At 47.7% G+C, this 16,381-nt stretch overlaps 2 protein-coding genes and 1 long non-coding RNA gene across 69 annotated transcripts in view; 1 reads left to right on the forward strand and 2 right to left on the reverse strand.

Annotated features, from left to right (window-relative positions):
• Window positions 1–9,950, forward strand: part of LOC118359335 (MOB kinase activator 2-like) — a 31,404-nt gene extending 21,454 nt beyond the window's left edge. For 26 of the 50 annotated variants that reach the window (XR_008080329.1, XR_008080327.1, XR_008080330.1 and 23 more), the window contains one exon: window positions 3–688. Coding sequence is in view for 1 of the 50 variants with exons in the window: in XM_035737840.2 (XP_035593733.1) it covers window positions 7,714–7,838; window positions 8,128–8,447 (445 nt within the window). In the remaining 49 variants the exon portion in view is untranslated. Of the gene's footprint in view, window positions 1–2; window positions 689–7,713; window positions 7,839–8,127 lie in introns of those variants that run through there. The other 24 variants (XR_008080328.1, XR_008080331.1, XR_008080342.1 and 21 more) reach the window with 5 other exon arrangements.
• Window positions 692–3,767, reverse strand: LOC127912062 (uncharacterized). Of its 18 annotated transcripts, XR_008080378.1 has the most exons (5): window positions 2,704–3,767; window positions 1,650–2,167; window positions 1,417–1,453; window positions 1,121–1,268; window positions 692–1,046 (listed from the first exon to the last, which is right to left on the reverse strand). It is a non-coding gene; the product is annotated as an uncharacterized LOC127912062 (long non-coding RNA). The 18 variants fall into 18 exon arrangements; XR_008080393.1 differs by lacking the exon at window positions 1,417–1,453 and having other exon boundaries at window positions 1,084–1,194; window positions 1,687–2,167; XR_008080390.1 differs by lacking the exon at window positions 1,417–1,453 and having other exon boundaries at window positions 1,687–2,167.
• Window positions 9,951–11,063: 1,113 nt separating the features above from the next.
• LOC118359334 (ATP-sensitive inward rectifier potassium channel 11-like) lies at window positions 11,064–13,582 on the reverse strand. Its single transcript, XM_035737839.2, has one exon. It carries the CDS (start codon window positions 12,860–12,862, stop codon window positions 11,693–11,695), a length of 1,170 nt encoding a protein of 389 aa, XP_035593732.1. The 5' UTR covers window positions 12,863–13,582; the 3' UTR covers window positions 11,064–11,692.
• Window positions 13,583–16,381: the final 2,799 nt, after the last annotated feature.

Here is a 16,381-nt window from a genome sequence, read left to right on the forward strand (position 1 = left end):
AGGTCTCTGAACACAGTGTTCCTGTCTGGACTGGTGCATAGTGAGGTCTCTGAACACAGTGTTCCTGTCTGCACTGGTGCATAGTGAGGTCTCTGAACACAATGTTCCTGTCTGGACTGGTGCATAGTGAGGTCTCTGTACACAATGTTCCTGTCTGGACTGGTGCATAGTGAGGTCTCTGAACACAATGTTCCTGTCTGGACTGGTGCATAGTGAGGTCTCTGAACACAGTGTTCCTGTCTGGACTGGTGCATAGTGAGGATAGAGAGCAGAGATCAAACCGTTCTGAGGAGATTTTATTTCTGTGCGTTCCAATGCCAACGTAACTATCTAGCTAATAGTTGTTGCCCCTGTCGTAAAACCCTTTCAAACATATAGAAGTCATTATGGGAGAACATGAGTCATCACTATACCAGCACTCTGATGATAGTTTAGCTCAGAAGTCCAAACAGGGTCGTAAAATATCACCGTCAGCCATCGTTGTTCATAAAGGAATACCGATACTCAGTACAGAGAGCTCCTGTTTATTTACCTCGGTACAAAGGCAGGGCATCCCGCTGCAGTAGTGAAACAAGTGTTAGACATAACATGTTCATCTGTTCATCCCTGTCAAGCAGAGTGGAGGAGGTTGACTGAGTATTTACCCAATGAGTTGACCCTCTCGGGGCGGGGTAGCGTCTTGGAAAGAGGCTGCCCTCACCTACACCTAGTTATAGGACCGTAAAAGAAACCGATCCACACGTTTAGGCTAAACCACACTACAAACCCTGGGAGGTAGTGACAGAGGAAAAACAAACAATGGAGAAGCCGTTGAGAAATGCCAGATTTGTCAGGTGACTAACATGTTACAGGGTTGACCCCATTTAACGTTACTGTATTTTCCCACACCCGCTGTCCCCTTCTCTGCTACTGTGGGGACCCACACCCGCTGTCCCCTTCTCTGCTACTGTGGGGACCCACACCCGCTGTCCCCTTCTCTGCTACTGTGGGGACCCACACCCGCTGTCACCTTCTCTGCTACTGTGGGGACCCACACCCGCTGTCCCCTTCTCTGCTACTGTGGGGACCCACACCCGCTGTCACCTTCTCTGCTACTGTGGGGACCCACACCCGCTGTCACCTTCTCTGCTACTGTGGGGACCCACACCCGCTGTCCCCTTCTCTGCTACTGTGGGGACCCACACCCGCTGTCCCCTTCTCTGCTACTGTGGGGACCCACACCCGCTGTCACCTTCTCTGCTACTGTGGGGACCCACACCCGCTGTCCCCTTCTCTGCTACTGTGGGGACCCACACCCGCTTTCCCCTTCTCTGCTACTGTGGGGACCCACACCCGCTTTCCCCTTCTCTGCTACTGTGGGGACCCACACCCGCTGTCACCTTCTCTGCTACTGTGTGGACCCACACCCGCTGTCACCTTCTCTGCTACTGTGGGGACCCACACCCGCTGTCCCCTTCTCTGCTACTGTGGGGACCCACACCCGCTGTCCCTCTGCTACTGTGGGGACTGCTACTGTGGGGACCCACACCCGCTGTCCCCTTCTCTGCTACTGTGGGGACCCACACCCGCTGTCCCCTTCTCTGCTACTGTGGGGACCCACACCCGCTGTCACCTTCTCTGCTACTGTGGGGACCCACACCCGCTGTCACCTTCTCTGCTACTGTGGGGACCCACACCCGCTGTCACCTTCTCTGCTACTGTGGGGACCCACACCCGCTGTCACCTTCTCTGCTACTGTGGGGACCCACACCCGCTGTCACCTTCTCTGCTACTGTGGGGACCCACACCCGCTGTCACCTTCTCTGCTACTGTGGGGACCCACACCCGCTGTCCCCTTCTCTGCTACTGTGGGGACCCACACCCGCTGTCACCTTCTCTGCTACTGTGGGGACCCACACCCGCTGTCACCTTCTCTGCTACTGTGGGGACCCACACCCGCTGTCACCTTCTCTGCTACTGTGGGGACCCACACCCGCTGTCCCCTTCTCTGCTACTGTGGGGACCCACACCCGCTGTCCCCTTCTCTGCTACTGTGGGGACCCACACCCGCTGTCCCCTTCTCTGCTACTGTGGGGACCCACACCCGCTGTCCCCTTCTCTGCTACTGTGGGGACCCACACCCGCTGTCCCCTTCTCTGCTACTGTGGGGACCCACACCCGCTGTCCCCTTCTCTGCTACTGTGGGGACCCACACCCCCCTTCTCTGCTGTCCCCACCCGCTTCTTCTCTGCTACTGTGGGGACCCACACCCGCTGTCACCTTCTCTGCTACTGTGGGGACCCACACCCGCTGTCACCTTCTCTGCTACTGTGGGGACCCACACCCGCTGTCACCTTCTCTGCTACTGTGGGAACCCACACCCGCTGTCACCTTCTCTGCTACTGTGGGGACCCACACCCGCTGTCCCGTTCTCTGCTACTGTGGGGACCCACACCCGCTGTCCCGTTCTCTGCTACTGTGGGGACCCACACCCGCTGTCACCTTCTCTGCTACTGTGGGGACCCACACCCGCTGTCCCCTTCTCTGCTACTGTGGGGACCCACACCCGCTGTCACCTTCTCTGCTACTGTGGGGACCCACACCCGCTGTCATCTTCTCTGCTACTGTGGGGACCCACACCCGCTGTCACCTTCTCTGCTACTGTGGGGACCCACACCCGCTGTTACTTTCTCTGCTACTGTGGGGACCCACACCCGCTGTCACCTTCTCTGCTACTGTGGGGACCCACACCCGCTGTCCCCTTCTCTGCTACTGTGGGGACCCACACCCGCTTTCCCCTTCTCTGCTACTGTGGGGACCCACACCCGCTTTCCCCTTCTCTGCTACTGTGGGGACCCACACCCGCTGTCATCTTCTCTGCTACTGTGGGGACCCACACCCTAAAGAGTGGGAGAGGTTGATGTTCTGTGTCAGGCATGTGAAGGGATCCTGTATGGTGAAACATATTGTTAGGTCACAATAATACGCTACATGGTAGAAAACAGCTAAATAGATGTGGCTGTACAAAGTGTGCTGTTATTGTAGTGAAGTACCTTTCCAAACCCCATGAATCCGGATGCCTCCAGTGTTTCCAAGGAGGGTTGTAGCTGTAATATCAACTCAGCAAAAAAGTAACGTCCTCTCACTGTCAACTGCGTTTTATTTTCAGCAAATTTGACATGTTATGCTTCGTACAAATATTTACACAAGATTCAACAACTGAGACATAAACTGATCAAGTTCCACAGACATGTGACTAACAGAAATTGAATAATGTGTCCCTGAACAAAGGGGAGGTCAAAATCAAAAGTAACAGTCAGTATCTGGTGTGGCCACCTGCTGCATTAAGTACTGCAGTGCATCTCCTCCTCGTGGACTGCACCAGATTTGCCCATTCTTGCCTTGAAATGTTACCCAAATCCTCCATTAAGGCACCTGCAAGTTCCCAGACATTTCTGGGGAATGGCCCTAGCCCTCACCCTCCGATCCAACAGGTCCCAGACCTGCTCAATGGGATTGAGATCCGGGCTCGCTGGCCATGGCAGAAGATTGACATTCCTGTCTTTCAGGAAATCACACACAGAACGAGCAATATGGCTGGTGGCATTGTCATGCTGGAGGGTCATGTTAGGATGAGCCTGCAGGAAGAGTACCACATGAGGGAGGAAGATGTCTTCCCTGTAACGAACAGCGTTGAGATTGCCTGCAATGACAACACACTCAGTCTGATGATGCTGTGACACACCGCCCCAGACCATGACGAACCCTGCACCTCCAAATCAATCCCGCTCCAGAGTACAGGCCTCGGTGTAATGCTCCTTCCTTCGATGATAAATGCGAATCCGACCATCACCCCTGGTGAGACACAACTGCGACTCGTCAGTGAAGAGCACTTTTTGCCAGTCCTGTCTGGTCCAGCGACGGTGGGTTTGTGCCCATAGGTGACGTTGTTGCCGGTGATGTCTGGTGAGGACCGGCCTTACAACCGGCATACAAGCCCTCAGTCCAGCCTCTCTCAGCCTATTGCGGACAGTCTGAGCACTGCTGGAGGGATTGTGTGTTCCTGGTGTAACTCGGGTAGTTCTTGTTGCCATCCTGTAACTGTCCCGCAGGTGTGATCTTCGGATGTACCAATCTTGTGCAGGTGTTGTTACACGTGGTCTGCCACTGTCTCCCTGGAATGCTGTCTTAGGCCACATATGCAGTCCTCATACCTCCTTGCAGCATGCCTAAGACATGTTCATGCAGATGAGCAGGAACCCTGGGCATCTTTCTTTTGGTGTTTTTCAGAGTCAGTAGAAAGGCCTCTTTAGTGTCCTACGTTTTCATAACTTTGACCTTAATTGCCTACCGCCTGTAAGCTGTTAGTGTCTAAACGACCGTTCCACGGATGCATGTTCATTAATTGTTTATGGTTCATTGAACAAGCATGGAAAAACAGTGTTTTTTTTTGTTACTGAGTTTAGGCGGTGGCGTCCTGTAGCCAGCCAGTCAGGCTAATGATGTTCCACAGTAACAGCACCCCGACCTTTCCTTCCTCCGCCTGGCATGAACGCACCCATCTCACAACTGAGACACACAGTCACGGTCCATGCCCTCTTGCCCCAGGCATTGTGAAGCTATTTTAGGGGTAACTTTCCATGAGCTATGGGAACAGGACCATTTGGTAGTTATCTAAGCCCATTTTCTGTGGGTGGGTGAATGGGTGGGTGTGTTTTTTTTGGTGGGCTGTACCAGTCTTTGTAAGCTTGTCTGTTTTGAGGTAGCTGGGGGTGTGTATGTTAACCAGTGAGTGTTAGTGCTGTAATCTCCTCAGCATAGAGTGGTCAGTAGGTCCTCAGTGTGGAGTCCCTGTCCTGGTGTTGGTTCTGGGCCTGTGGTCAGTAGGTCCTCAGTGTGAAGTCCCTGTCCTGGTGTTGGTTCTGGGCCTGTGGTCAGTAGGTCCTCAGTGTGAAGTCCCTGTCCTGGTGTTGGTTCTGGGCCTGTGGTCAGTAGGTCCTCAGTGTGGAGTCCCTGTCCTGGTGTTGGTTCTGGGCCTGTGGTCAGTAGGTCCTCAGTGTGGAGTCCCTGTCCTGGTGTTGGTTCTGGGCCTGTGGTCAGTAGGTCCTCAGTGTGGAGTCCCTGTCCTGGTGTTGGTTCTGGGCCTGTGGTCAGTAGGTCCTCAGTGTGAAGTCCCTGTCCTGGTGTTGGTTCTGGGCCTGTGGTCAGTAGGTCCTCAGTGTGGAGTCCCTGTCCTGGTGTTGGTTCTGGGCCTGTGGTCAGTAGGTCCTCAGTGTGGAGTCCCTGTCCTGGTGTTGGTTCTGGGCCTGTGGTCAGTAGGTCCTCAGTGTGAAGTCCCTGTCCTGGTGTTGGTTCTGGGCCTGTGGTCAGTAGGTCCTCAGTGTGAAGTCCCTGTCCTGGTGTTGGTTCTGGGCCTGTGGTCAGTAAATCCCTCCTGCAGGTTCAGTTATGTGGATGCTGTACATTCAGGATGTGTAATCCCAGACCACGCTGCTAGTGCTAACACAACCATCCCAGTGAGCACAATTGGTTGAAAGACATATGTCAACGTATTTTCAGCCAAAAAGGCTCACCACTCCATCCACCCTTTCCCTCTACTGCGTTCTAGCTAGCTTTGAGATCGTCCAACCGTTGTTTACAAGCTATTAGCCTTTTAGCTTGACCTTGGTAGATCCTACAGACCTTGCTAGCTCTGCCCAAGGCCTCATTTGGTGCCTGTGCTAGATCAGTTACCCCTTTTAGTTTTGCCAGCCTGTCAGCTACCATACCCTGCTAGCTTCATTAGTTAATAGCTATCCTACTGATAGCTCTGTTTCCCTTTTGCTTTAGCCATGCTAGCTTTGACCTTGCTGGTCCTTCCCTGAGTTCTCTTATTTGACTTGTGGTGCCTGTGGTAATGTGTTCTGTAATTTATGACCCCTTTAGCTCTCATGCCCAGCCTAGCGTCACTATCCCGCTACTAGCTATAGTACAGTATTCCCTGGTTGCCAGTGTCATGGTAGCCGTGCTAGTTTTGTTTGGCGGCTTCACTGACTTGCCATTTGACCTTGCTAACTCATGATACCCCGTGGCTAGCCCTGAGGGGCGGCATTCAGTTACAACCACCATCTAACTGGGTCACCCCTCTCCGGAAATGTTTGACCAGTCAGAGTGAGCGGCCGTGCGACTGGGGGATCAGTGTCGTGTTACTCCGAGACTGCAGGGAATTCGGCCCAATCAGGAAATGGAAGGGCCAGGACAGGGGGTTCGCTAAGTCCACTGGAATGAAAATATGCAAACATGTCTATTTTAGGAGGTGGTTGGCTGTGCTGGGCTGGAGGCCTGTTTGGCAGATCCACACGAGGGATATGTGACAAATGGATTTATTATTTATTTATTTTACCAGTTTTCCGTTAAAACAATAAGGGCATTTTAACAAAATGCCACATGAAATCCTATTGCGTGGTATGACCGCAAGGGGGCAATGAAGTTATATCGCAGTCATACAGTAGCCTTCAGGCATTTGGAATCTGTTTTGTAGCTGCCTGAACAGGCCGGTGAAATTTTGTCGCAAAAACGACCATTGCTACACGTGTTCTTTCCATTTGTTATGTGTATTAGCGACTGATAACAAAAAATGGACCGAGCCAAGTCAGTTCTTCTCCCTACATTTCCCTCTGTTACATGTCTCACTTAATTTCCATCCGACGTCTCCCTCTACAGACCCAAGTTTCCATTCCATAGAAATTACTGCCCATAAAAATGTATCTACGTTAAAGCTGTAGACAAGCTACATTCCTTGTTAAATCATGACAGCTCTGTCACAGATTCAAAAGGGACAGCTCTGTCACAGATTCAAAAGGGACAGCTCTGTCACAGATTCTAAAGGGACAGCTCTGTCACAGATTCTAAAGGGGCAGCTCTGTCACAGATTCTAAAGGGGCAGCTCTGTCACAGATTCTAAAGGGACAGCTCTGTCACAGATTCTAAAGGGGCAGCTCTGTCACAGATTCTAAAGGGGCAGCTCTGTCACAGATTCTAAAGGGGCAGCTCTGTCACAGATTCTAAAGGGGCAGCTCTGTCACAGATTCTAAAGGGGCAGCTCTGTCACAGATTCTAAAGGGGCAGCTCTGTCACAGATTCTAAAGGGGCAGCTCTGTCACAGATTCTAAAGGGGCAGCTCTGTCACAGATTCTAAAGGGGCAGCTCTGTCACAGATTCTAAAGGGGCAGCTCTGTCACAGATTCTAAAGGGGCAGCTCTGTCACAGATTCTAAAGGGGCAGCTCTGTCACAGATTCTAAAGGGGCAGCTCTGTCACAGATTCTAAAGGGGCAGCTCTGTCACAGATTCTAAAGGGGCAGCTCTGTCACAGATTCTAAAGGGACTTGTTGATTAAAGTAGGAGTATATGTGTTCTAACCACAAGCTCTCTCATAGGCCTTGTGTCTTCCATCTTTCAACATTATGAAGTGAATGATTCAGCCATTTTGAGTTTCTGTAAAAGCACACCTTGCCGTGCAAGAAAGCTGCCTCAGTTCGTACTCATCCTTTTACCAGAGATGATTAATAATGAGATGTAGTTAGTGATTGAACCTACCAGGTTGTTTCTGTTAAATATCAGATGACTTGTCAGCAATAACTACTAGATGAAGGAATAACAGCCGAGATGATGTACATTTCAAAGCGCATGTATGTACACATGAGGCAGTAGTGACATAGAAAAATAACCCACTTTGTCTTTCTGTTTGTGTCCAGAATATACTACTGGTATGACGAGAGGGGGAAGAAGACTAAATGCACTGCCCCTCAGTACGTCGACTTCGTCATGAGTCTGGTGCAGAAGCTGGTCACAGAAGAGGAAAACTTCCCTACAAAATATGGTGAGTTGAGCTCTGGTCCACTCCAGACATGCAGAGCCTCTCTGTGGTCAGTCGGCACTACTGTAGCCTCTTCTCCTCTGACGTCACACTGAAGCTGGGACTTTGGGAACTGTGCCGTTGCTGCCCTCTAATGTCTCAAGTAGTAGAAGTCCTTAAATGATTTTTGGACTTTAGGAACAGTTTTGGCATTGTGATAATAGCTTGGCAATGCCAAACCAACTAAAAAAGACCACAATATTTTTTTAACCATGCTCGTTCTCCCTTTTCTCTCCTCTCTTTCTCCATGCAGGCAAAGAGTTCCCCAACTCGTTTGACTCTTTGGTAAAGAAGATTTGCCGGTACCTCTTCCACGTCCTGGCTCACCTCTACTGGGCTCATTTTAAGGAGACAGTGGCCCTGGACCTGCAGGGTCACTTGAACACTCTGTACGCACATTTCATTGTTTTCGTAAGGGAATTCAACCTGGTCGACCCCAAGGAGACCTGTATCATGGACGACCTGTCCGAAATCCTCTGCGCCCCGGTGCCCCCCACCCCAGCCCCTGCCGCCCCTTCCTCCCCTAACTCGGCCCCCTCCCCCTCCTCACACAACCACGTGACGGAGAGATGAGCAGGGGGTGCCGTGACAAGCAGCCCCGGGAAGAAGACGGTAGAAGATGAAGATAGAGAAGAGATGGAAACGTTCCTGGTCCCCTTCCTAGACCTCAGGCTCCAGCAGCAGGGCTTAGAGACCTTCCACTAACCTGATATTTCACTGACACCAACCAGCCGGAAGGAAGGTTTATTTGAGGGGGGGGGGGTGTTGCCACACCAACAGGAATTGGTGTGAGCCTGTTCCTTCCAGGGGCAAATCCCTCCCATCTGCTCTGCAATTTAAACTAGGAACAAATATGTAATGTTTTTTATTTTAATTTTGGTTTTGTTTTACTTTTATTTTATTCTGTTGGAAAGGTTTTATTCAGTTGTATTTGTTTTTCTCATTTGAGACAGTGTTTCTGTTTGCCCTTCTCTCCCTCTGTTCTCTGCCTAAAGTACAGTTCAGGATGGTGACTGCTTTGCTTGAACGTACTATTGTATAGTGTTGTTATTGTGTGGAGAAAAGGTGACTCAACAATGAGTATTGGCTCCTCGCTCCTGCCTAGTGGTGGGAGGATTGAAGGGGGAGGGTCTATAGGGAGCCATGTTACTACCTAGTGGGACAATACTAGCCAATCACTGTTTGAGTTGTTAATCTGGAGATGATGAAAGCGATTCCTACTCAGGACCAGAGAGAACACAAGTCACTGCTATTATTCTCTCCCACCCTCGCTCTCTCTCTGTTCACAAAACTACTCTGTCCCTTCAATATTACAGTTGTCATTCTCATATTACTTTAGTCATGTATTCATTCACCTGATGAACCCCTCTTTAACATCCGTCCCAGAGGCCACCCATAGGGGGCAGTATAGACATAGGGTGGCACTGCCACGCAAACAGGGAGATAAGAAGATATCAAAATTCTATGTAAGTTATTTAATATGTCCAGACCCGCTATTACAAGACAGACTGGTGCCCATGTCTGGTTACAGGGAGATTGGTGCAGAGTGGAGACCTCTTCCCCAGGGAACTGCTGTTTGCTGCGGTGTGATGGAGCGTTGGCCACCCTGCCCTCTCTAGCAGCACAGGAGAAGGACAAGGACATTGGTAATGTCTGCAGGCCCAGAAAGAGGGGAGGAAAGGAGGAGAGAAAGGAGAAGTATGGTGTGGTCTGCTTTACTGTTCTGTATTGCTGAAGAAGCCCCCCAGCCCAGCCCCTTGTCTTTTGGGGTTTTATTTTCCCTTTTTTAAATGATCAAAGAGGAAAGTAGTTAATGAAAGATGTTCTACACATATATAGAAAGCTGCACGGTCTGCTTCATCTTCACTGTACAGAGAGAGGAAAGAGGAATCAATCAGACAGCCTCTGTATCGAGGAGGAGGGTTTATTCTCTGTTTATTTATTTTCATTTGGTTTTGTTTGCAGGGTTCTTCAGTTCTGGCTTTTATTTTTATGTATTTTAATTATTAACTAAGTTAAAAGCAATTTAATATTTTAAGCTCTGCTGATTATAATCGAATAAAATACATAAATGCCGCTCGGTCTCGTGTTGTCTTCTGTCAACCTGATGATGATGATGATGATGATGATGTGTGACATGCATAGAAATATGACACGGAAAACATGCCAAGGAAACTCTCCTGCATATCATCCTTACATATATATATATATACACACACACAGTACATGTCAAGTGCTTTTCAACAGGCATTTCCTCTTTATTGCCGAAGTCAAGCTTTGCATAAACACTATCAAACACCATAGTGATTTTTACCATACAAGAGCATCATTATGTAGATCAGCAGTGCTGAAGTTCTCAAGGGCCACAGTGTCAGTTCTACTGGTTTTAATGCAGTGCCAGATGGAAAGCCTGCAGGAGGCTCGTTCTTCAGTGGGAGTGTTGGGCACCAGTACACACACTGGCTTCTGCCTCCCAACTGGATACAGTACTTGCATAACTTTGCATAATGTTATAAATTTATCAAACTGCATTCCGTCATACATGTGCATATGTTTTCATTTAGGACCCTGATTTAGAATGTATTTGATACGTGCATATTGTGGGATTGTTAAAACAAGACATTCAGGCACCTAAAATCACCTAATGCTTCAGGTAATGTCGCATTCACACTGCAGTCTATAATAGAGCTATTGGGCTACAAAATACAGTGTTCTTTGATCCTGGTCTTTACTATACCCACAGGCTGTGAAGGTTTTTCTTCTGGTCCAGCGCTGAGTATGAATTACAGGGGGGAGTGTGCGTGAGCCCCATTAAAGGTGCACTGCACTTCTTAGAATTGCTTTCGATGAGTGACAGATCTATAACTCATATTTCTATGTGAAAGTTACATATTGCAGCTTTAAATGCAAAAGAAGTCTAATATCTGGGGGCTCTAAATAATGCTAATTTAACCATTCTATTTAAAGTTCCAGTGCAGACATTTTTATCTCGATTTCAAATTTTGGCGAAACAAGTAAGCACCTTACTGATTATGTTCATATAAAATAGTCAAAAAGAAACAAAAATGGCTTCTTAGCAAAGATTCATTTCTCAAGCAAGAAAGAATCCCTGCAAGATCCTGCACATCACCTCTGGCTGACAGTTTTACTAACAGGTATTGTGTCAATTTAAAACTTGCACAAGACGGTTGACAGAATTGTCAATTTAAAGACATTTTGCCAATTTATTAATTACTACATTTACCTAACATTACATAGTTAATCCAGAGATTCTTTGCCTTGATTCGGCAGTCTCATTGCATTTGTAGTCATTTCTGATAGACACATCAGCTAATTAGTATTTTATTTTTGTGGGGTAAATACAGGAAAATATTTTGATAAAAGTCACCTTGTCCTAGAGAGATTTACAGTTATCACAATGTCACTCCTGGGTAAGCCTACACAAAGCACAGCCCTTATTTTAAGTGTTTCTAAAATCCACAATGGGAAAAATGGTGGAAAAACGATTGGAACCATTTCCTTGATTGACTGCTAGGTTTTATGGATATTATTGACCCAACGTTTTTTCCGCTCACAAATCAGAACCATGGCCAGCCACATATTTAGCTTATGTTGTATTAGGCTAAGCAGAGGTGATTTGATGATGTTGAAATGGTACTGGAATAGTGGAGACAGCTCGTTTTCTGCTAGAACATAATAAACATTTCATTTCTGTAGTATTACAAAGTTATCCATTAAAATTCAATAGGTAATAAAAATTATTACTTTCACATACAAAATGCAATGGCAACTCCTTTATACCTGTAAAAGTAGGCTATTTAGGCTAGTTGGCTGATGGTGCTGTATTGCTTCATGCGTAGTGAGAGCCGCCGCCTTCTCACCGACGGCCGCGGGGTCGCGTGCTCTTGCAGTTTAAACCTGGCGATGCCTCCCTTCTCATCCAGTTTCTTGGCACTGCAGCTGGGTGTCGCTACTCTAACTGTGTTACCGAATTTAGAATAGTCCACCGCATACATGCCCTCCTCCTCGGATATAGTGGGCACAAAGCGCTGCCCCCACAGTATCTCCTCAGACAGGTAGGATGTACGGGCCTGGGTTGTTATCCCCGTGGTCTCCACCACCCCCTCCAGCACCACTACCACCTCGATATCATTATTTTGTAAATCCAATGGCGAAAGCTCGTAGAGCGGGCTGTCTTTGTCAATAACGTGGCATATGATGAGAGGGACCACCAGGAAAATACCGTTGGTCCCCACGGGGTTGTCCATGTGAATGTCTATCTGGTCCAGGGGGACCACCTCGCCCTCCGAAGTGGTGGTGCGCCTTACCACCTGCATCCGCACGGTGGCACTGATGATCATGCTCTTCCGCAGGTCCCCTAAACGGATCATAAAGCACAGTTTGTTATTTCGGATAGAGATGACGGCGTGCTTGCTGAAGATCAGCGTTTCGGCGCGCCGGTTGGCCTGGGCCGTCTTCATAAAGATACACCCCAGCATTATGGCGTTAATCAGCAAACCCACGATGTTCTGAATGATAAGGACCACTATGGCAGACAAGCATTCCTCTGTGACCATGCGCCCCCCGAACCCGATGGTCACCTGTACCTCTATGGAGAAAAGGAACGCAGATGAGAAGGAGTGGATGTCCGTCACGCACGGGACAAAGTCGTTACCCTTTTGATCCAGGTCGCCGTGCGCAAAGGCAATGAGCCACCAAACCATTGCAAACAGCAGCCAGCTGCACAGAAATGACATAGTGAAAATTATAAGCGTGTGAAGCCATTTTAGATCCACTAAAGTGGTGAAAACATCCTGTAGGAACCGTCCCTGTTCGCGAATGTTCGTGTGGGCCACATTACAGGTTCCGTTTTTGGCGACGAAACGAGCCTTCCGCGCTTTTAACGCCTTGAATTTAGGCTGCTGGACATCCTCAGCCAAGCGGGTAAGCAAGTAGTCGTCCGGGATCAGTCCTTTTCGGGAAAGCATAATGCTCCCATAGCCTACTAGTCACCCCCTAACCACTTGCTTTGGATTACGAAGATTGGCTACCTCTTCTCTTGATTAAATATATTGGTTAAGGAATTCCTTTTCTCAACTGTGTCTTCTAGTCGAAGGTCAACCGCCGGTGACAGCACTCTTCCGAATGACAGCAGCTGTTCGGAGAGAGTGTTGTGCTGTCATCCAGTCTCTAAAAGTATGTGTGCTCCTCACATCGGTTAGGCAGGGACACCACCATAGCCGCCCAGGTCTCATGAGAAGATTCAGCTGCCGCTGTCAGTCACGAACTGCAACTCGATATTTCCATCGCCGTTGACGCACCGGTCTGGCGCGCTTTCCACACGATGAAAACAGAATTCGCTCATGTATAGGCCAAACATTAACGAGGTAGATATATCGTAACAGGAGTGGTATAATCTTCTACTAACCCGAGTGTTTTACCCAGAGGTGATACAACTACCCCGGCCCCATTGTTCTGATGAGGGAGCATAGAGATACATAGAGGACTCCATTTCCCAAAAGCCCATTTTAGAGGACTTTCGCCATTTTTAAGTAGTCAACTGGGTGGGACTTCCTATTGGTTAAGGAAGGATCACATAATTCCATCCAGGTCACCAGGAGGGTTCAGCCAATGAAGTATAACTGCAGTGGCAATAAATCGCCAACCTTGGCTTTATACCTGTTCAAACAACACACTCAGTGGCAGTATGCACCCTTCCAGTTTGTTTACCAACTCATAGAAGTAGTAGAAGAAGATAATTGATTACTTCAAAATGGAGATTGCCTCAATGGCACTGCCCATGCTCTCACAGATGCCATAATAGAACAGTTACAATGTTGTGTCATCTAACTATCTCTATGGGAGACAGGCTGGTTAGATGAAGCTCAGTGCTGCTAAATTAGCAACAAGATCTCACAGAATCTCTTCAGTATTTCGATGGTTCAGTTTAGCCATTCAATCCAACTGTTTAAGGAAAGGGTTAAGGTTTGGGATAGGGTTAAAACAGAACAACTTGACGGTTAAATTTAGGCATGAATTTTGACTGGTTAGGTAAGGGTTAAGGTTAGTGACAGAAAAACTAAAAACAAGTCCCTAGCACTGGAATTAAAGGCGCAATCTTGGGAGCCAGAGCTGGTGGTTTAAGCCATGGATCAGATGCTGCTGGAAGTGGTGTTGGAGGGCCAGAAGGGGGAACTATTCCTAAGATCATATCCCAAGGCCCCAGGGTAGTGATGGGGACATCACCCTGTGTAGGATGCTGTCTTTCAGATGGAATGTTAAACAGGTGTTCTTACTCTCTGTGGTCACTAAATATTCCATGGCAATTATCATAAGAGTAGGGGTGTTAACCCTGGTGTCCTGGCTAAATTCCCAACCTGACCCCATTTCCATCATGGCCACCCAATCATCCCCCTCATTACTAATAGGTATATATCCCTCCTCCCCTCTCCACCCGATAGCTGATGTGTGGTGAGCATTCTGCCTCAAGACATTGGGTGTTACACATTGGTGGTGGATGAGATGAGCTTCCCCCTTAAAGCGCTTTGGGTGACTAGAAAAAGCATTGTATAAATCCAATCAATTATTGACAATTATGTTACTAGATGGTAAGAGAGGCTCACATTGCCCCTAGTGGCCGGTATTGAAGACATTTCCCGACGTCCTGTGGACCATCTGGTGTGACCTGGTTGAAACCAGAGCTTGAGCAGGGAAGGCATTAGGCAGAAGAAACTGTTCCTCTTTCAGCTGTACTTGATCAGTAGCCTAATATGAAACATCATCTGAAAGTCTGGGCTATGCTGATGGCATTTCCCTCGAGGGATCACTGAACTACATTTAGTTCATCAATGTTTCAACTCAAATGATTGAATTAGAACCTTTTCACATATGGAAGGTTATTTATTCATTCTCAATTATAGACAATCTTCCCAAACACTAATGCCATAATATATTAATAAGAAAATAATTAGACAACACACAATCAAACTACATCCATCTCAGACAATAGACCTGAACATAATACAAATACATGGGACTTATATAGCGATTTTTCAATAAACCAAAGTGCTTTACAATAGTAGATACTAAACAAAAAACAGAGATTAAAACAAAACAAGAAACAGGGGCTAAAGAAGGGAAAAGAGTGTGATGTCTCAGTGATGTCTCAGTGATGTCTTGGGCAGGTGTTGTGTTTCTGACACCCATTAACTATTTAAACAATTATGTAGCAGTCTTATGGCTTGGGGGTAGAAACTGGGTTGTAAACAACAGGTGTGGACTAACAGTGAAATGGATACTTAAGGGCCCTTCCCAACAATGCAGAGAGGAAAAAAAATAGAGAAATAATAAAGTAAAACACGTAATAATACAAGTAACTTGGCTTTATACAAGGAGTACCAGTATTGAGTTGATGTGCAGGGGTACGAGGTAATAACTTGGCTTTATACAAGGGGTACCAGTATTGAGTCGATGTGCAGGGTTACGAGGTAATAACTTGGCTATATACAAGGAGTACCAGTATTGAGTTGATGTGCAGGGTTACGAGGTAATAACTTGGCTTTATACAAGGAGTACCAGTATTGAGTCGATGTGCAGGGTTACGAGGTAGTAACTTGGCTTTATACAAGGGGTACCAGTATCGAGTTGATGTGCAGGGTTACGAGGTATACAAGGAGTACCAGTATTGAGTCGATGTGCAGGGTTACGAGGTAGTAACTTGGCTTTATACAAGGGGTACCAGTATCGAGTCGATGTGCAGGGGTACGAGGTAATAACTTGGCTATATACAAGGGGTACTAGTATCGAGTCGATGTGCAGGGGTACGAGGTAATAACTTGGCTTTATACAAGGGGTACCAGTATCGAGTCGATGTGCAGGGGTACGAGGTAATAACTTGGCTTTATACAAGGAGTACCAGTATCGAGTCGATGTGCAGGGGTACGAGGTAATAACTTGGCTATATACAATGGGTACCAGTATCGAGTCGATGTGCAGGGTTACGAGGTAATAACTTGGCTTTATACAAGGGGTACCAGTATCGAGTCGATGTGCAGGGTTACGAGGTAATAACTTGGCTTTATACAAGGGGTACCAGTATCGAGTCGATGTGCAGGGTTACGAGGTGATAACTTGGCTATATACAAGGGGTACCAGTATTGAGTCGATGTGCAGGGGTACGAGGTAATAACTTGGCTATATACAAGGGGTACCAGTATCGAGTCGATGTGCAGGGTTGCGAGGTAATAACTTGGCTATATACAAGGGGTACCAGTATCGAGTCGATGTGCAGGGTTACGAGGTAATAACTTGGCTATATACAAGGGGTACCAGTATCGAGTCGATGTGCAGGGGTACGAGGTAATAACTTGGCTATATACAAGGGGTACCAGTATCGAGTCGATGTGCAGGGTTGCGAGGTAATAACTTGGCTATATACAAGGGGTACCAGTATCGAGTCGATGTGCAGGGGTACGAGGTAATAACTTGGCTATATACAAGGGGTAACA

Source organism: Oncorhynchus keta, chromosome 26 (genome assembly GCF_023373465.1).
Source record: "Oncorhynchus keta strain PuntledgeMale-10-30-2019 chromosome 26, Oket_V2, whole genome shotgun sequence".
In the NCBI taxonomy this organism is placed as follows: Eukaryota; Metazoa; Chordata; class Actinopteri; order Salmoniformes; family Salmonidae; genus Oncorhynchus; species Oncorhynchus keta.